At 43.4% G+C, this 21,177-nt stretch overlaps 1 protein-coding gene across 4 annotated transcripts in view; it reads right to left on the bottom strand.

The window, feature by feature from the left end:
- Window positions 1-21,177, bottom strand: part of setbp1 (SET binding protein 1) — a 266,263-nt gene that overhangs the window by 68,577 nt on the left and 176,509 nt on the right. For all 4 annotated transcript variants that reach the window (XM_078396101.1, XM_078396084.1, XM_078396092.1 and 1 more), the window contains one exon: window positions 6,621-10,167. In XM_078396101.1, the coding sequence (XP_078252227.1) occupies window positions 6,621-10,167 (3,547 nt within the window). The remainder of the gene's footprint in view (window positions 1-6,620; window positions 10,168-21,177) is intronic.

Genomic DNA, 21,177 nt, shown 5'->3' with positions numbered 1-21,177 from the left:
TTTACATTCATACCAAGCCAATTAACCTACAAACCTGTAAGTCTTTGGAGTGTGGGAGTAAACCGAAGATCTCGGAGAAAACTCACGCTGTCACGGGGAAGAACGTACAAATTCCGTACAGATAGCCCCCTTAGTCGGGATCGAACCTGGGTCTCCGGTGCTGCAAGCGCTGTAAGGCAGCAATTCTACCACTGCGCCACCGTGCCTTCCTGTCTGCTACCAAAGATGTAGATCAAACCAACAACTGATGGAAGTCAAAGTGATTTCCGAGTTCTATCAAACTGATGGACGAGCTGTCTGTCCGTGGGCGTGGGGAAGAGAGTGGAAGTTTTGTTGCCTCCATCACAATGAGGGGGTGTTTGGAGTCACTGTGATGGACGTTTGTGTTGGGGGTTATGTGTCTTGTGTTCTTTTTTGTGTGACTGCTATGTAGTTTCGTTCGGTACCTTGGTACCGAATGACAAATAAAGCTCTGTTGAACTGTTGAAGTGTTTCATTACTGTAGGTGTCAGAGATTATCTGCTTATCACAGTGATAATCCTATGACAAGGTGGACGAGATTAAAACACCAGTGTTGACGGCGCAACTCCTTCACAAGTTCACAATTCTTTTCCCATCAAACTCTTATATAAATTGTCTGGGACAGTTATCAAGTGGCCATCAACTGTTAGTTGCCGTCGTTTCGCTCCTGAGTTTTGAAGGATTTTCCAAACTGTGGCTGATTTCATTTTTGAATGTCAACCATGGTAACAATTTGATGACAGAAAAATGCCACTATGTAACCATGTCCAAGTGGCTGGAGAGCTGCTTGAGCTACCAGACCAATAAACTGTTTTTCATGTTACAAATTCCTTTCCAATAACTGTCAACAATTTGGGAGTTGTAAGAAAGAAATAAAATTATATAACTCCAGTTTCTCTGATGGTTTAAATCATATTTAAAAGAGCCAAATTGAAGAAAGGAAGTGCAATTAGTGAAATTAACACTTCCTTCCTGAGCTCCACATTATACCAACTCTAACTTATCAAGAATGTCATTGTTATCCCATATCTATTGCTCACTTCATCTAGTTCTTGGCGACATTAACTGGGTCCCAAATGCCAGGAAATCTATTTTTCGAAATCCTGCGCCTGTCTCTAAATCCATCTATGATTTTACACAATTCTATCCCCAAATGTTTTTTCGGCCTCACAGTTCCTCCTAGCTTTCTCTCCCTTTTTGCTGTACGATCAATCATAATAGTGATCATATCATAATAATGCTTAATCATACACTAAATTACATGCTGCAACATACTGAAACTCTCTTTGTACATTCTCTATCATGCTGTCAGGAAATTAAAAAATGAATTACCATTAATCATAATTTTAAAAACGGTACACCGTAGCGCCACAATTCTTGCACCACGTTACTCACCATTATCCTGGGCGTAATCTCTAACAACTCTCATTCAAATTGAAGCTACATTTTTAAAGCTAGAGAGATTTATAGTTTACAAAATTCCTTTCTAACCCATTTCTTGCAGGTCTTCAGCGTGTGACGTCCCATGGGACCCGTGCGACTCTGAGAGATCAGCCTGATCTCGTCGTACCCCCCCGGACCTTTAACTAATGCGCCCCCCCCCCCCCGTGAGCACCGACGCCCGTCCCAGCATGCCTCGCACCTGACATTCCTCAGTTCGGGCAGCACTGACTGCTGGGAGGTGTAGTCGCTTCTCCCGCTCCGAGAGGGGGGGGGGGCACCCGCCCGACTGACGGCAGTGCCGTGCTCAGTGCCTTCCTCTCCCCTTTCCTCTCCCCCCTCGCACGGAGGTGCTTTAAGCGGCGTTGCCGGGCCCGGAGGGGGGTCGAGTAGGTGGAGGGGGTAGGAGGGGAGTGGGGGTGGGGGGAAGGAGAGAGTGGGGGAGGAGGGGGAGGGATGGGGGGAGGAGAGAGTGGGGGTGGGGGGGGAGGGGGTCGGGGAGAGTGGGAATGGGGGGAGGAGGGGTGGGGGGAAGGTGGACAGTGGGGTGGGGGGCAGGGGAGGGTGGGGGTGGGGAAGGTTGAGGGTCGGGGTAAGAGAGTGGGGGGGAAGGGATCAGTGCGGGGCAGGGGACAGTGGCGGTGGGGAAGAGGGGAGAGTGAGGGGAGGGGGTGGGGGGAGGAGAGTGGGGGTGGGGGGAAAGGGGGGGTGGGAGAGGAGAGAGTGGGGGGAGGGGATGGGGAAGGAGAGAGTGGGGTTGGGGAGAAGAGAAGAGTGGGGGTGGGGGAGAGTGGGGAGAAGGGAAGAGTGGGGGAGAGTGGGGGTGGGGAGGAGGAAAGATTGGGGGTGGGGGGGAGAGTGGGGTGCGGCCAGGGAGAGTAGGGGTAGGGGGAGAGGAGGGCGGGGGTCGGCGAGTGGGGGTGAGAGGGGGGAATAGGGGTGGGGAGGGGGAAATGGGGATGGAGGCAGGGCTGGGGGGAGTGGGGGTAGGGGAGGGGCAAGTGGGGAGGGGCAAGTGGGGGTGGGGGCAGGGGAGGGGCAAGTGGGGGTGGGTAGGGGGATGGAGTGGGTCAGTGGGGGGATAAGGGGGATTGAGTGGCGGGGTTGAGGGTGCTACAATAGAGGAGAGGCTTTGGGCCCAGGGTTCACTCACTCACACCCTCTCCCCTTCCCTGTTCCCCTACGAGGAATGGGCCCAAAGGGTCCACTTGGTCTAGTAATTTATAATTCCCAATGAGTCCAATCTCTATACACGGCTCCATCCTTGTTGCTTATTTTTCTCCGGTAGGCACGACCCTTAATATCTGCACTGCTGCAATTCCAGCTTCATGAACATCATCACTTTCCTTTTCCTTCATCACTGGCAACTGCGTGTTCTACTATCAAACGTTTGGAAGCATTGATGGCAAAACTTAAAACACTAATGCTACACAAGCAAAGAGCAAGGAGAATAAAGGGAGGAGCTAGAGAGCAGCCTGAGAAGAGAGGGGAGAAGAGAGAAGGAAACACAAGAGGCTGCAGATGCTGGAGTCTTGAGCAAAAACAAACTGCTGGAAGAACTTAACTGGTCAGTCAGCATCTGTGAAGGGAAATGGAAAGATGAAGTTTCAGGTTGGCAAAAAAAAGCTCTGCATGGGTCAAGGAGCAGAACTCTTGGGTGAGGAGCCAGAAGCACATATACACAAACCCAGATCTGGTCAAGATTTGATTGTTTATTGCCTTCAAACTAATTCAGTTTGATATTTGAATCATAATGTGATGAACCAGATTCATCTTCAGCTTGATATGAAGGATGATGGGTCAGATCCAGGTGGAGATGCAACCTGATGGACAATAAATGCCACGGGTCTTCGTGCTGGTGCAATTGCCCCACATGCAGTTTGCTTGCAGCCAATATTTGGAGGGCAGGTAGCCATTCAATCTAAGCACACCATTGCTGATTTTTCCTCCTCCACTTACACTGTGCACAGTTGCTGCTATTTCCATCCATTCTCTTGACACCCACTAAAACTAGGGCCAATGGCCTATTATAAGATATCAACTAGCACATCATTGGCAGCTAACAGGAAACCAATGTATGTGAAGAAACCCATCCGTTCACAGAAAGAACATGCAAATTCAATACCGACTGCATCCAGGATCAGGGTGGAACCTGGATTTCTGGAGCTGTGAGGCAGCATTGCTAACTCCTAGGCAACTACACTGCCATATCATAATATTGGAATTGTGTAGCGAGAGAGAGTGTTAAATAATTTTGATTATGGATCTTCGGTGGAAAAATTATCAATGGATTTTCAACCTGAACAAAACAAACTCAGGGTACATGAATAGGGCTCGGCCGCGGGACTTAACATCGCCCGGTGCGGCTCGGCCGCGGGGCTTTACATCGCTGGTGCGGCTCGGCCGCGGGACTTTTCATCGCTGGTGCGGCTCGGCCGCGGGACTTAACATCGCCCGGTGCGGCTCGGCCACGGGACTTAGCTGCGCAAGGCTTGGTTGCGGGGCCTTCCATCGCCCGGCTCGGCCGCGAGACGTTTCAGCGCCCGGTGCGACTCGGCCGCGGGGACTTCCATCCCCTTGCGGGGACTGTGCGGGTCGGTCGGGGACGAGCTGTCTGTCTGTGGGCGTGGGGAAGAGAGTGGAAGTTTTGTTGCCTCCATCACAGTGAGGGGGTGTTTGGAGTCACTGTGATGGACGTTTATGTTGGGGTTATGTGTCTTGTGTTCTTTTTTGTATGACTGCTATGTAGTTTCGTTCGGTACCTCGGTACCGAATGACAAATAAAGCTCTGTTATACTGTTATACTGTTATAGGCTAAAATAGATTGGATATATTGACAGATATCATGATAAATAAGCAATGGCTAACATTTGAAGTGACAATCTATTGTTTGCAATAAATATGCATCTACTAAAGGAAGATAAACACGAGAAAACTGTGATAAACACTTGCAAGAATAAACTGGCAAATGCATAAAAACAGTTTACAGTATCAAAGTATTGCTGGCTGTGACTGGCGGTTCCAATTCCAATTGAGGATATTCAGCCATTCACACTGAGGTGAATCTTAGCTGAGCCTGTTGTAAATCCAGGTCCAAATGAGTGACCGAAGCCAGGACATCTCCCCCTCTATTCTGCCAAGACTTGACATGGGGTCTTTCAGTGGAGAACAGTCTTGCTGGGTTTAAATTGCCAATGATTAAAGTGCAATAGCCAATCATTTCATGATTGTGTATGACCCATCTCACAGGCAAGAAATATCAATTCTGTTTGGGTTAATGAGCTGTAACCACTGGGCAACTGCAAGGATTAGTGCTTGACCTCAACTATTTACAAATCAGACTATTGAATTGAATGTTGGAGTTGTGTGTGTGATGCATCCAATGCCAGGCAGAGAAAGCACAAACATGTCACAACCATAGGTTAAGTGAGCAAGCATGGACGATGCAATATAATGCACAAAAAATAGAGGTGCACAGCATGGGAACAGGCCTTTCAGCCCACCTGCTCCATGCCGACCAAGTTGGCATTGTGGGCGAATCCCATTTACCAAAATTTGACCCCTATCACACTAAACCACACCTGAACATCAATAATGAATGAACTCACAATTATTTCCCTGTTTGGTTTGGATACTGCCCAATCTCCATATTAGATTTGTGGCACATGGTTGGACTGAAAAAAAGAGGTCTCTAATCAGTTCAAATTTCTCCACATACTCAGCCATGTTACCATTCACTACAGATTCAAATAATTTTCCTCAACAGATATTAAAGCAAATGTTTAGAATTTTCTTGTTTCAGTCTCCCATCTTTCCTACATATTTTTGTAATTTTCCCATCTCTAAGGACAGTTCCTGCCTGAAGAGGTTTAGGAAACTATAGCTATATGATCCTGAGCAGAAATGATAACTATTAATCCTAACTATTTACCAATATTTGGTGCCAATGTTTCCACTAATATTTTAAACTTCAGTACATTTCCAGTCCTTAATTTATTATTATTTTCCTGAAATATCATGTTATCCTGTTCCTTTACTCACAGGAAAGCAATTACTCAACAACCTGCCACTTAAATGAAAATTGAATAGCTGATGAGCTTATTAACAATTATATATTTTAAAATTGATTATGGAATTCAAATACAACAAACACCCCTGTTGCAATATTTATTGATGATTAAGAATTCATATGTTCCTTCACATTTAATTGAAAAGTCTTACAAAATACAAATTCTATGTGGTTTAGAATTACTGCAGAAAATGTGGCCAATTTTCTGTGATATGCAGGCTTTGTTCAGTCTGTTTTGCACCTCTGAAGCCACATACATAAACCTCTCAAAGGAGTTATGAAATATAGTGATTTATAACATAATATTGACCATAAAACAAATTTTCCCCTTGTGGAATTCGGTTGAAATACCATCCTCTCAATCAACATGCTCCAAGTTCCTTCATCCTGTAAAGCATGAAGTAAATTTGAAGTACTTAAGATGTTTGAGTGTGCAGTGTTGAGGTACAAGTTTTGCCAAGGTACAAAACTACTGATAACAGATCTACATTACATTTCAAATACCACATGTGAGTAACTTGCATCTTACTGAAAGGCTTAGGCGCATCTTACACCATTCCTGCAAATGTATTGCTTGCCATAATAATCTCATTATTTTCAATGCTTACACTGAAGCTTAAGAAAAGTGACCCAAACCATTGGACATGTCATTGACTGGTGAAGTTAGGGTAGCGATTTTATTGATTATTAAAGTTCAACTGAAAAATTACTAAATTAATTGTATAGGCAAAGGAAACCCTGATTAAATGCGGAGAAGACAACATAATTCTGAACCTTAGATTGCAATTTGCACAGCACACTAGACAGCAGTCCAAGATGCAGGACGGAACACCACAGGAGATCCTTCTTCCCTGTGGTTATCAAACTGTACAACTCCTCCCCCTTCTGTCGTGGGGTGGACTGATTCCCCTCCCCCCAATTTCCCTCCTGGGATAAATAAAGTTCTGTCGTATTGTATAGATTAACAGAAATATGATTGAATATACAGCCAATTAAATGTTATCCGTGTGAGCATATCACATTTTAGTGTACAATTCTGATCACATATTATATTAGAGGTGTTATACACTTTAATAAACCATATCCTTACCTGGTGCTGTAGGGGTACTGTACAGAGTTTGCCCCCAGTCTTTTCTGTTAGTCCTTAGCACAGGTCCATTCTTCTCCCGATAAGATCCATAACCCTCAAAGTGCCTTTTTCTATTCCCATTTGATTCGCTTTCCCGCTTTTCAGCCAGACTGCTTGCAGAGTGCAGATCCCCATAAAGGTCCATGGAGATATCCCGCCTTGTTCGTGTCTCAGTGCTTGTGTACCTTCTTACACAGGCGTCAATAGACTCAGTGATGGAATCATTTTTTTCTGTAGTCCTTGCCCATTGTGGCAAATCAGAAAAGGCTAATTTTGAAGATGTATCTATATCAAAGATGTTTTTTGAAACTTTTTGTCCTGTGTGCATTGGTTCAACATGCTGCTGTCTCAGTTTCTCTTTATGCTTTCCTTTGTCAGCACCCAGTGAAAGATCTTTGTCACAGCTTTCTAGTTTCTGATGGACTAAAGCTTTAGCAAAATCTGACTTATGCCCAAAAATCTCACCCAAGTCTTCCCGTGACCCCATGAGCCGGTCATCTCGATGTTTATGCTTGTGCTTATGCTTGCGTTTATGAATTCGGCTGCTGGGCATTCCGGCACCACCACCACCACCTCTTTGTGATGTTAAAGAAGGCTGCATGGTGTTTAAATCCATCCCGAGTGAAGGCTGCAAATGCATGGCATGTTTTACCTTATGTTTGGCAGTGGCTGGCATTTTTAAGTGGGAGCTGGCATGATACTGGGGTGGAGGCATTGTTGGCCTCATGAAGGGAGCTGATGACCCAAGTGCATGAGATAAGTAAAAAGGGGCTGAATATTGCCCATAATACCCAAGGTTCATCATACCTGTAGCAATAGGCATCGACGTATAAGGCATGCCATAGGGTGCATAATAACTCCCGCTGGGTAATGGGTAACCAAAACCCTGTAAGAAAGGCACCTTTGTCATAGTCTCTTGGGCTTTGGGAGGTCTGCCACGCCTTTTCTTAGACTTAAGATCAGCTGTCCGGCGAAGATAGTGTAATGGATCATAATGAATATATGGCACAGGATAATAGTGATCAAAATTGACCCTGAAAATACTGGGATATGGGTTATCAGGATACAAGGTGTAGCTTCTGTGAGAGATACGAAATACTTGGAACTTTGCAGTTAGTTCTTCCAGGTCCGCTATGAACTGCAGATCATCTCTGCTGTGCATCTGCAAGCTTTTTCTCTTCCGTCTATGTTTCTGCTTCTTCATGCTTTCATGAATGTGATAATCATCTACAAGCAAGTGTTTCTGTCTGTGACTGTGTTTTCCTTTTGCACCAGGATCTACAATTGCACCTTCCGAGGGATCAAGTGTACAAAAGTCAAAGGAGTATTTGCGGCGTGATTCTGAGCTCTTCTCTGCTTGGTCAGAAGTGCTGTTATTATCCGTTCCGATTCCACTATCACTAGGTATTGTTTCCTCGCTGTGAGACTCGCTGATAGGTGACAGCGTAACCTCCTTCAAAGAAGCTGCCTCAGATAAATGAGAAGGGGAATTTGCCAGAAGCCTTGGTGGTGACAACTTCCAAGTGCTAGCATGCAAGTTTTTTGTGATTTTTGTAGGAAGTGCACTAATTGGCTGAAGGTTTGGCATTGCCTTTGACTCAGATAAGTTGGTTTCACTGCTGACCGGGCTGAGGTTTCCGACAGGCCCTACTGCCTGGGGAGGTGATGGTTGTGCAGCGGTTGGTGACACTGCTCTGGTCAGCTGTGAACCAAAAGGCACGGTTGGAGTTTCTGAATGGGCAGAAATTGGCTTTGAATATTTCTCAGCACTTTTGTTTCCAATCTGCTGCAGTTGTCCCATGGCTTTTGGTTTTCTTCCTCTTTTTTTGCCGATATAAATAGTCCCTCTCTTGCTAACATTGATCTGTTTTCCTAACTTGGTTTCAAGGGCAGATGAGATTGCTGAAGCAGTACTACAGGACGGTACTTTCTTTTTCACTACTGTATTATTGGAATAAGACAGAATTTGATTCAAAATAGTCTTCCGTTTCATGGTTTTCATTTTATTGATAGTTTTGATTGTTTTCTTATCAAGGACATTTATTTTCCCATCTTTTTTGGGAAATGACATATGATTAGGCTCTAAGGTGGCAGCATCTATTGGTATCAGTTTACCAGGGCTTTTTCTTTTTTTCTTTTTCTTACTGCCATTGGGAGATTCACAACAGATGGGGCTTACTGGACTTGTGGCAGTCCCTTCGTGTATTGTCTCCACAGTAAGTAAAGGCTGCTTCTTTGGTCTTCCCCGTTTCTTCTTCACTGGAGTAATGACTGTGAGACTATCTGTGTTAGAATACAATGGACTAGCTGGGGTTATAGGATAGGCCGACGGAGGCTCCATTACTGTGCTTTTTTCTTGCAAGACACAGTTTTCCTTCAGAAGACTCAAAGTTTTACATTTGGCAGAAATGGTGCTGGTTTTAGTTGCATATTTTGAATGTTTCATCTCAGTGGGCCCTCTTCTGCTTTTGGTGGGATCGATGAAAACAGGTGAAGCCAATATTGCTGTCGGCTTTCTAACCCTACTGCCACTGTTTGAGAGGTCAGTTAATTCACAGGCTCTTCCCACTGGTAGATTGATTTGACTCAGTTCAATCTCTGCACTCCTATTTTGCTGCTTAATGATCTTGCTGCTGAACTGGCTCCTGCTGCTACTTATAGTGTCAACACCATTGGGAAAATTGCTACATACAGCATTTTTAATATTTGATTCGGCAAATATGGGTTCTGGATGAAGTCTATTATCCAAGATTGTTTTTGATAACCTTCCTTTTCTTGTTCTGCTGCGAGCAAACAGTGATGTCTGTGTCTTTAATGGGATTCTAATCATTACAGAAGCCGAATCCTTTTCTTGAATGCTCACTGCATTGGGCCTGGTGGGAGATGCTCTTGATGGTGGCTCTATGTTTGCAACATGACCTGCTAAAATGTCCTTCTTACCTTTTGCTGTCCCGCGAAATTCTAACTCTGTTCCCTTCTGGCTATTTTTGTCCCATTCAACAGAGCCGTCTATTGGCAGGTTTTTGGAGCATCTGGTGTCCCTTTTGCTGGATTTTCCTGACCCACTTCCACGTTTTTGCTCTGTGGACTCTTTATTTTTGTCCATTAATTTAGTTTGCGTAATCATGGGCTCTTGGTGACCAGTGGACAATTTAGGACTCACCAGCCGGTTAGCATTAACAATGGACAGTCCAGCATTGCCGTTTATGAACTGATTCCAGGTACAGCCAGAAATACGCTTGTTCATTTGTGCATTTGAAAGGTCACAAAATTGATCTGAAATGGAACTTGTATTAACAGTGCTTGCTACATCCCTTTCAGCATCAACATCTGTCACATTACTCTGAAAAGTAGGGGAGATTCCGGAAGATGACGACCATTCAAGCTGGACCTGATTAAGTCTCTCCTGGTACTTTGTTTTCACACCGTCAGCAATGAAGTCATGTTGCATTCTTGAGGGAATTTCACTAAATCGCACTTCTGGTTGCTTGTGAGACCTTGGTTGACCCTGTTGGAAGAAAAATAATCTTTCAGTAAATTTCACCTATGCTTGAGATGAATTACATAGAATTATGATGGCACACTGGGATTGAGTGCAGGATAAGGTTAAAACTCAGTCATCATCAAAAGACCAACATTTCTGAAGCTTGCATCATCCAGGCTCAATAGATTTTAACCTTATATTCACCTTCTGTTGTTGGTCATTATGTACATTGCACACGTATATTTAATTAATAATGTGACCATTGTGGCAACATGCAGCACACCAGGCAGACCTAACAATTCTGAGTGGTGTACAGTTAGCACTGGTCATCCCCCAGAGTAGAATTTTTTTAATTATCTCGAGAGACAGCTGGCACTTGCACACTAAGGGGACTAGGCAAATGAAAGAAGAGGCCATCAATAATAAGTTTATCATGGTTCCAAATGCATAATTCCTAAATTGGCATTAATTGTGGGTTGGGACAGATCTTCAGTGAACGCCCTTGGTTGTAATTGGCCAATGAACAGGGAAATACCCAAAAGAGAAAGATAGTAAATAACACAATAGAAATGCGGTGCATTATATGTTTCCAAACAATCTCCTAAATATTGTAAAATTGTACATAATACTGATTGCTGGCATGCAAAAATAAAATATTCTGATGCAGGGGTCCCGTTTAAATATGGTGCAAACCTCTTTGATGTTGCTACGGTGGGCCCATATTATCAGCCAGCAGTGTATAACCAGGTAGTGGACAAGTATGCATAAGATACTGACATTGGGTTACACCTGGCCTTCCAATCAGGCTTACTCTAATTCAGAGAACTACTGCACTTAACATATTCTCTGCCATCAGATGTTGGCAGGGAATTGTAAAAATTCACTTCATAATTCAAACCCAGAACTGTTCCTTTACTGAGAATTGGTGCCACACCATCAATTTTGTTGTATAATATGACATCATGAGATAATTTTGAACCATTTAACAATCTCCATGTATAATGTTACATGTCCTTGACATAAATGCCCTGCTGAATTTTCTATTAGGTTAGCCATTTGCTGCTTAAAATATGCAACAAATATTATTAATATGATATTGTTTGATGTAATTACATTTTTATTACTTGAAGTACAAATAAAATTAAACAAATGCATTGATCATTTTATGTCATGTCTAATTATTTCAACAACTATACCATTTAAAGTGATGAAAATATAACACTTTTTACAAGAAAAAATATTTTTATAATAGTTACTTCATACCATGTACTTATTAAATGAGTGTGAAGCAGTCTAGATCTCAATATCTGTAAATGTAGTGCAGGCAGATATCCTCACTCCATTTAAAGTCTACAGCGATGAGCACTTAAGGAGTCCTAACACAGAACATAGAACAGTATAGCACAGGAACTGGCCCTTTGGCCCACAATGTTTGCATCGAACATAATGCCAAGTTAAACTGAAATCATCTGCCCATGCATGATCCAAATCCCTCTATTCCCTACAGTTCCATATGCCATCCAAAAACTTCTAAAATGCCTCTATTGTATCTGCCCCCACCACCACATCTGGCAGTGTGTTTCAGGCCACCAGCAATCTCTGTGAAAACAAACTTGCCCCACACATCTCTGTTATTTTCTCCCGCTCACCTGATAACTATGCCCTTTAGTATTGGACATTTTCACCCTGTGATAAAGGTTCTGTCTACCCTATCTATGCCTCTCATAATTTTATATACTTCTCTCAAGCCTCCTCTCAACCTCCGATGTTCCATAGAAAAACATGCCTGGCTGTGGACCAAGAGCTCGGAAATGAAATTAAGCTTTAATCCATTTTTAGCCATGCTGTATTCTCCATGGTTCCACATTTCTAACATTATGCTCTAGACAAGAGTAAACAATAGCAAAGGTTGGCCTCTCGCTACTCCAAAAGGTGATGTTGCAATTGCCCATAAAACCCTATTTAGCTATTTCACATCCTTGCTTGGTCTTAGAAACATAGAAAATAGGTGCAGGAGGAGGCCATTCGGCCCTTCGAGCCAGCACCATGTGATCATGGCTGATCGTCCCCAATCAATAACCCGTGCCTGCCTTCTCCCCATATCCCTTGATTCCACTAGCCCCTCGAGCTCTATCTAACTCTCTCTTAAATCCATCCAGTGATTTGGCCTCCACTGCCCTCTGTGGCAGAGAATTCCACAAATTCACAACTCTCTGGGTGAAAAAGTTTTTTCTCACCTCAGTTTTAAATGACCTCCCCTTTATTTTAAGACTGTGGCCCCTGGTTCTGGACTCGCCCAACATTGGGAACATTTTTCCTGGATCATCCTTCTAAACTCCAGCGAATACAAGCCTAGTCTTTTCAATCTTTCCTCATATGACAGTCCCGCCATCCCAGGGATCAATCTTGATCCCAGAATTCCTTATGCAAAAATACTGAGCAAGTCATCTCCACTCAAAGGACGGCAGTGGTTTAAGAAAGTGGGTCATCACCACCAGCAGTATCCACATAAAAAGTGAATTAAAAAAAACCAGTAGCAGTACCCACATAAAAAGTGAATTAAAACAAAAACTGAAGTATAAAGCCTAACGAGTAGGCGTGGTAACATTTTTCCAAAGTTGTTGAGCAACCCATCATCCATCCTCAATTCAATGAGTATGCTTTGGTAACAGTTTCAAAAGTGCACTTTAAAAGAATACAGAAGATTGCCAAAACATAGAGCATCCAGCAACATGTTCCTAGAACTGCCATAAGAATATTGTTCAAACACATGCTGGGCTGAATACACCTTGTGTTGAAACATCCATTATACTTTCCTTTCAATTACAACAAAACTGACGGAATTCTGCTGAAATACGAAATGTGCGGAGTTTCATATTTCAGAGCCATATGAATCCAAAAGCTATGTACAAGTCAGGAAACTGTTAGAGGTATTAAAATAATTCCAAATCGGCAACAGAATCCAGCACCAGCAACATTTTGCCATTATGGGGAAAATAAAATGCTAACACCAGTGACATTTTCCACAATGACAAGTATCAAGCCCTTCCTATTGACACTAGCAAACGTTAGAATTAAGATATTTGGATTTCATCCCATAATTTATTTCCTTAAGTAGACTTAGTTACATAGTTTTCACCTGAACTCAACATTCATGTTGGACATTGGTACATTTGGACCAAAGACAAATAATTCAGTCACTGATTCGTAGAAGCATTGAATCAGAGTTAAGTAGGGAAACAGTCCTTCAGTTCACTGATTTCATACTGTCCCATTTACACTAATCTTTTCTCACCCATTTTATTCTCCCCACACTTGCATTAAATCCTCACAGATTTTACCACATAACTACACACTAGGGATAATTTACAATAGCCATTAATCTCTCAACCAGCACACCTTTGGGATGTGGGAGGAACCCAGAGCAGTCAAAGAAAAACCATTCCAGTCACGGGGGAGAACGTGCAAACTCCATACAGCCAGCACTGGTAGTCAAGATAAGACATGGATCACTGGACTGTGAGGTGGCAACGGTATTGACTAAGCCACTGTGCAGGTCACAAACTTGCTGAATTTCTGGGCCATTGCATCTCTTCCTCCGGTTTGCTGCATACATCTTTGTGTTAAAGCTTGATGACAATATCTGGCAAGATTGGAAAACCCAGATGACATCCCAATTGAGCACTGTTCAATTTACACACAATATCCATAAAATTATCTTTTCCACTATAATTTATTTCCAGTAGATTCTGTTTCTGAAGGTGATTTTCCTTCACCAGGAGAAGAGTGGCCAAGTGGTGGGGAGGGTGGTTGCAGCAGGCTTGGCAATTCGTGGATACTGGGAGTAAGTGGTTGAAGTTTCAGAAACACCGATAGAATCTAAACACGGGACATGCTTGACCAGCCTTGCAGTGTGGTGGCACATCAGGTGACACTCCACGATGGCTGTGGCTTTCATTTTAAATGATCCCTTAAGAATAATTGGAGCAAAACTGGACAGGAGTTATTACTGGGTGGCCAGATTAAAAAATTGCAATTGCACCAGGATTAACTATTGAGGTAGATTTGACTCCTGTTAACACGCAAGAGATATTTGAAAAAAAATGCCATGCTTTGTGAAGCCACTCTTCCATCTGAGCAATTTACGTTTGAAGCGGAATCCTTTATTAAGGGGCCGTGTGTATTGAGATAAGCAGCTGGTTAGCGCCTCTTTAATTGCTTCCTGCTGCGATTCTCAAACATCTGAACCATTGTTCTATTCATTTGCATATATTAATAAATTCAAAACTTAAAACAACATACACTGCTAATTGTTCTTCTAGGTTAATTACAACATGCTCTCCATGTGGAGCCAAATTGAAAGCAGTTAAATGTTCAAAGCTTTCCATCAGTGAATTTGGTTTTTTTTTCAAATTAATAACATTAATGTCTATGGCCAGAACTGCAGCAAAACGTTCAAATCATCTCTAGGGAATGACCTGCATTTAGCACCATTTTTTTCCCAAAATACAGATCGTAGATCACTTTTCTAGTCACATGTAAAAATCGAATCCCAATTGAAAATACTACATGTCGAATAATTTAAGTAAAAATATTGTAAAAAGCTGCTATAGATATGTAAAAATGAAAACAACAATGCACTCTTTCAAAAGCCTCCACACTCTTCCTGCAATGGGTACACTCCAGAACTGCACACAATACTCCAAATTCACCCTACCCAAAGTCCAATAAAGGGTTTTCTAATTCTTATGCTCAATACTCTTAACCTATAAAAGCAAGCATACCATATGCCTTCTTTGCCACTCTATCTACTTGTGTTGCCATTTTCAGGGAATTATGGACTTAGTCTCCAAGATCCCCTTGTACATTAATGCTGGCAGGAGTCATGCTACTAATTGTACATTTTTTCCTTGGATTTGACCTCACCAAATGCAATACCTCACTCTTGCTTAGATTAAACTAAATCTGCCATTTATACACCCTGATAGCTGATCTATATTCCACTGTATACTTCTGACAGCTTTCCTCACAGTCTGTGACCCCAGTAATCGTGGAGTCATCTGCAAACCTACTAACCAACCCATCTACTTTATGTCCAAGTCATTTATATATCACAAACAGCAGCAGTCACAGCTCAGATCCCAGTGGAACCCCACGGGTCACAGACCTCCAGCCTGATTATTGTCCTTCCACCACAACCCTCTGTCTTCTATCAGTAAGCCAGTTCTGAACCCATATGACCAAGTCACTATTAATCTTGTGCATCTATTTCTTATGTTCTGTTAACCAAATGCCATTTGAAATCTGCTGCAATCTTTTCAGATGCTTTTGTTTTATTGAGCATTTATAGATTTTCTGATATATTCCAGCTTTGCAGCAATTCCATAAATGTTCAAAACATTTTTATCATTATTCCATTCTCCAAACTTCAGTTCATGCACCTTTCTATTTAAAAAACCCCATATTGAATTGATATTTTTTTAAAATAAGTTTAAAACATATTTTCCTTTTTGTATGTAAATAATTGTAATTACAGTACTAGTCTTTAGCAATTGAAATTATAATTGCTACTTAATGAACGGTTGACTTTTGGAGGATTCTGTATTAAACATTAACTAAGAAATTTTGTACGTCTAACCTTTTACTGATTTCAAGACACGTAGTTATAATATTGAGCCAACCAACATGCAAAGTGAACTGCTGTTCACCAATTCAGCCATGGCTGTTTTTATGGTGTGTTCTCCCTTGAGGTATCATTTAGGCATCTCAAACTACAGAAACAGCTGCAAGTATCATGAATTGATTTGGAAACAATGTGCAACGGCAGTACAGCTTAAATGGTCCCCCGTCAGGCAGGGGGATGGGAAGGATAGCGTAATAAAAAACAAGTGATTAGGCTCAAGCCACTCACCTTGGGTTTGGTTCAGAAAGTAAACACAGAACAAAAAAACAGTGGCGGTTCCTGCAAATCTGCAGAGTTCTTAATCTGACAAAATCACACTGAGACACTTAGTAAAGCAGATTTATTACAAACACAGCCAGTCATCTTCCAGCAGTCTCATTATTCCTCAATATGACAAGCTCCTGTGGCATTCTGGTTCCCCTTCTCCTCTTTCACCACCACCCCTTTACTCTTACACTTAGCATGCAGCACATGCCAGAAAAGCTGAAACGGGGCCAAGAAAAATGCCTGCAAGCTCATAAGGGTCACAGTGATGCAGTTGTATGATTTACATTCTATTTACTGTAGATAGGGCATTGAATGATACCAGGTTGGTCAGGATTTGAAAGCACACAGAAAAGTGATTAAAAATGATATTTGAAACCTTAATGCAGGCCACCTTTTCCAATCAATGAGTTTAATTTAGATATAACTGTCTAGTTAATGAGTAGACATGTTCATTGTTTTACATTGGTGTCTTAGTTTTAATATAAATTGTAAGTGCAGTACAGCTCTCCAGCAGGGTGAATATCCAGCAGTTTGCATTCAACTAAGCAGAAAGGATTGCATCATATTGCACACTCTCATTTTTGACAATGATGCCAAGACATTAAAAAAACAGGTATTATGATAAGATTTAAAAGACACTTGAACAGATACATGGATAGGAAAGGTTTAGAGGGATTATGGGCCAAACATGGACAGATGGAACTAGTGCAGATGGGGGCACCTTGGTCGGAGTACAAAGTTAGGCTGAAGGTCATGTTTCCATACTGTATGACTCCGTGACATTATAATTAGACTGGCACAAAATCATTTTGTGCTTTCTGTCAATCTGCCTCAAGTTACCTCAGTTGTCCTAAATTTGATGGTTCTTAGAAATCTGTTATTCTTTTATACAGGATGCATGTAAATAATATTAGCCAATGGACTCATCACCAATCAAGTGGTGTCAAACACAGGGATGAAGCTGGTGTCATCACACCAATTCTCCTTTCAGTCCATCACCTTCAACAAACCTCTTGCTGAAATAGAGTTAATTTTCAGAATTAAAGGGAAGCTATTCAACCTTTGTTGCCTTCAGGGAACTCAAGGTAAAAGAGCCATTAGGAGGCAGTGATCATAATATGATAAGTTTTACTCTACAAATTGAGAGGGAGAAGGGAAAATCGGAAGTGTCAGTATTACAGTATAGCAAAGGGGATTACAGAGGCATGAGGCAGGAGCTGGCCAGATTTGACTGGAAGGAGGCCCTAGCAGGGAAGATGGTGGAACAGCAATGGCAGGTATTCCTGGGAATAAGGCAGAAGTTGCAGGATCAATTCATCCCAAAGAGGAGGAAAGATTCTAAGAGGCACCCGTGGCTGACAAGGGAAGTCAAGGACAGCATAAAAATAAAAGAGATGAATTATAACATAGCAAAGAAGAGTGGGAAGCCAGAGGATTGGGACTCTTTTCAAGAGCAACAGAAGATAACTAAAAAGGCAATACGGGGAGAAAAGATGAGGTACGAGGGTAAGCTAGCCAATAATATAAAGGAGGATAGTAAAAGCTTTTTTAGGTATGTGAAGAGGAAAAAAATAGTCAAGGCAAATGTGGGTCCCTTGAAGATAGAAGCAGGGGAATTTATAATGGGGAACAAGGAAATGGCAGACGAGTTGAACTTTGGATCTGTCTTCACTAAGGAAGATACAAACAATCTCCCAGATGTTCTAGTGGCCAGAGATCCTAGGTTGATGGAGGAACTGAAGGAAATCCACATTAGGCAGGAAATGGTGATGGGTAGACTGATGGGACTGAAGGCTGATAAAACCCCAGGGCCTGATGGTCTGCATCCCAGGGTACTTAAGGAGGTGGCTCTAGAAATTGTGGATGCATTGGTGAGCATTTTCCAATGTTCTATAGATTCAGGATCAGTTCCTGTGGATTGGAGGGTAGCTAATGTTATCCCACTTGTTAAGAAAGGAGGGAGAGAGAAAACGGGAAATTATAGACCAGTTAGTCTGACATCAGTGGTGGGGAAGATGCTGGAGTCAATTATAAAAGACAAAATTGCGGAGCATTTGGATAGTAATAACAGGATCGTTCCAAGTCAGCATGGATTTACGAAGGGGAAATCATGCTTAACTAATCTTCTGGAATTTTTTGAGGATGTAACTAGGAAAATGGACAGGGGAGAGCCAGTGGATGTAGTGTACCTTGACTTTCAGAAAGCCTTCGACAAGGTCCCGCATAGGAGATTAGTGGGCAAAATTAGAGTACATGGTATTGGGGATAGGGTACTGACATGGATAGAAAATTGGTTGGCAGACAGAAAGCAAAGAGTGGGGATAAATGGGTCCCTTTCAGAATAGCAGGCAGTGATTAGTGGGGTACCGCAAGGCTCGGTGCTGGGACAATATATATTTACAATATACATTAATGACTTGGATGAGTGGATTAAAAGTAACATTAGCAAATTTGCAGATAATACAAAGCTGGGTGGCAGTGTGAACTGTGAGGAAGATGCTATGAGGTTGCAGGGTGACTTAGACAGATTGTGTGAGAGGGCGGATGCATGGCAGATGCACTTTAATGTGGATAAGTGTGAGGTTATCCACGTTGGTGGTAAGAATAGGAAGGCAGATTATTATCTGAATGGTGTCAAGTTAGGAAAAGGGGACGTACAACGAGATCTGGGTGTCCTAGTGCATCAGTCATTGAAAGGAAGCATGCAGATACAGCAGGCAGTGAAGAAACCAAATGGAATGTTGGCCTTCATAACAAGAAGAGTTGAGTATAGGAGCAAAGAGGTCCTTCTGCAGTTGTGAGACCACTCCTGGAATACTGTTTGCAGTTTTTGTCTCCAAATTTGTGGAAGGATATTCTTGCTATTGAGGGCGTGCTGCGTAGGTTTATTAGGTTAATTCCCAGAATGGCGGGATTGTCATATGTTGAAAGACTGGAGCGACTAGGCTTGTATACACTGGAATTTAGAAGGATGAGAGGGGATCTTATCGAAACCAAGATTATTAAGGGGTTGGACACGTTAGAGGCAGGAAACATGTTCCCAATGTTGGGGGAGTCCAGAACCAGAGGCTACAGTTTAAGAATAAGGGGTAGGCCATTTAGAACGGAGATGAGGAAAAACATTTTCAGTCAGAGAGTTGTAAATCTGTGGGATTCTCTGCCTCAGAAGGCAGTGGAGGCCAATTCTCTGAATGCATTCAAGAGAGAGCTAGATAGAGCTCTTAAGGATAGCGGAGTCAGGGGGTATTGGGAGAAGGCAGGAACGTGGTACTGATTGAGAATGATCAGCCATGATCACATTGCATGGCGGTGCTGGTTCGAAGGGCTGAATGGCCTACTCCTGCATCTATTGTCTATTGTCTATTCAGTACAGAAGCAAGGTCGTTCCTGCCTCAGTCATTGAATTGTGATATGCAGCCATCACTTGTATGTCTGCAGACGCGGAGAAACTGAGAAAATAGGCCTTACACTGAATGTCAGGGAGACAAAGATCCTCCACTATCCAGCTGGAGCTACAATATTCTTTATATTTTATCAGTTCATGCTGAAAATAATGCAGAGTTTAATTTGTTATCTATATACTAAACACTCATTTGTTCGCTTGTTCCTGAACTGTAGCCAAAACGGCACACGATAGCTCGACAATTTTAGGCCCACCTTACTCACCATTGTCCCATGGTCCTATGGAAGATGTTTAATAGAAATAGGTGCTATATTTATAAAGTTATTCACATTTTAAAGTTTAAAAAAACTTGCATGCGCATTTGGGGCTCCGTTGATCTGGTACTTACGGAAGATGGCTGCCGCATCCGCGTGTGCGCAGAACAAACGCGTCCGCGCCTGTGCATTTGGGGCCCGTTGAGCAGTGCTCGGCCGCCTGTCTCTTGGGGGCGGGAGAGCCCGGCCTGGTGCCGGGGGAAGCAGTCGGAGACTGGGCCTGGGCCTGGACGTGAACGGGTAACCACGAGCCTGAGCCTGGGCCAAGGGGACAGGCGGCAGCAGCAGCAGTGGCGGTGAACCCGGGCATTGTTGGAGGCCGAGGCCTGGGCCTGGCGCTGGGCCTGCCCTCAGCTCCCCCATCCCCCCACTGGCTGGCTCAGCGCCTTCCCCACACCGCACAGAGTCCAGCGGCTCAGCAACAGTGGGAGAGCCGCCGCCGTCTACAACTGGTCATCCTCCCACCGAGACGGGACAGGACGGGACAAAACTCCCCCCCCTCCCCCTTCCACCAATGGCGGCCGCCCGGGCTGGGAGGCGGGCTGCTACGGCAACCGCGGGATGCTCCCGAGCGGGGGGGGGGGGGAGGGAGGGAGAGGGCGGGGAGGTGGGGGAGGGAGGGGATGGAGGAGGGTGGTGGGGGAGGGAGGGGGTGGAGAGGAGGGGAAGGAGGGGTGGAGGGAGGAGAGGGGGGAAGATGGGAGTGGAGGGAGAGGGTAGGGGGAGTGGGGGAGGAGGGTGGGGGAGTAGAGGGTGCTGCACCAATGCTAGAGAGGCAACCCTAGGGGGGAGGGGGGGAGAGGGGCGGAGAGAGACAGAGAGGGGGAGGGAGGGGGAGTTGGTGGGGGGAGGCGAGGGGGGTGTCTAGTCAGAGATATAAATGGTGCTTGACTCCTCATCTCCACACTGGTACCCATGGGTTGAAAGACGTCAGTGAGACTTGAGTATTAACATGCTGCCATCTGAGTTATTTTATATGCCAATGAACTTCAAAGGGAGATACACAGTCTTATCATGAACTGTCTACAACTTATACAAAACTACCAGCATAAAATCACAGTAGCCCAAAACATATTTCATCCAGGTGGCTCTTTTGAGTTTGAAAATCTAAAATGCCAGACTTTGACTGGGTATCCAGATTGCTGAATCACTGAACTTTCATGTTCCTCCTTAGTTGGTGCAGATAAAAGTGATAATCTCCCCATCTCAAACCATCCTGGCGTCCATCAAGTGTGGCCGAGTGGTAGCAATGTCTCCAGTAGTACAACGAGGAGAGTCTGCTGCAAACATTAATGAAACTGAAATAATTCATTATTTAAAAATGGTTAAAATTTTAAGCTAACAAAAATAACTTGAAAACTCCTGAA

The sequence above is a fragment of the Rhinoraja longicauda genome, chromosome 1 (assembly GCF_053455715.1).
Source record: "Rhinoraja longicauda isolate Sanriku21f chromosome 1, sRhiLon1.1, whole genome shotgun sequence".
In the NCBI taxonomy this organism is placed as follows: domain Eukaryota; kingdom Metazoa; phylum Chordata; class Chondrichthyes; order Rajiformes; family Arhynchobatidae; genus Rhinoraja; species Rhinoraja longicauda.
Note: the sequence above shows the minus strand (reverse complement) of the source record. Positions and strands in the feature narration are given on the sequence as shown.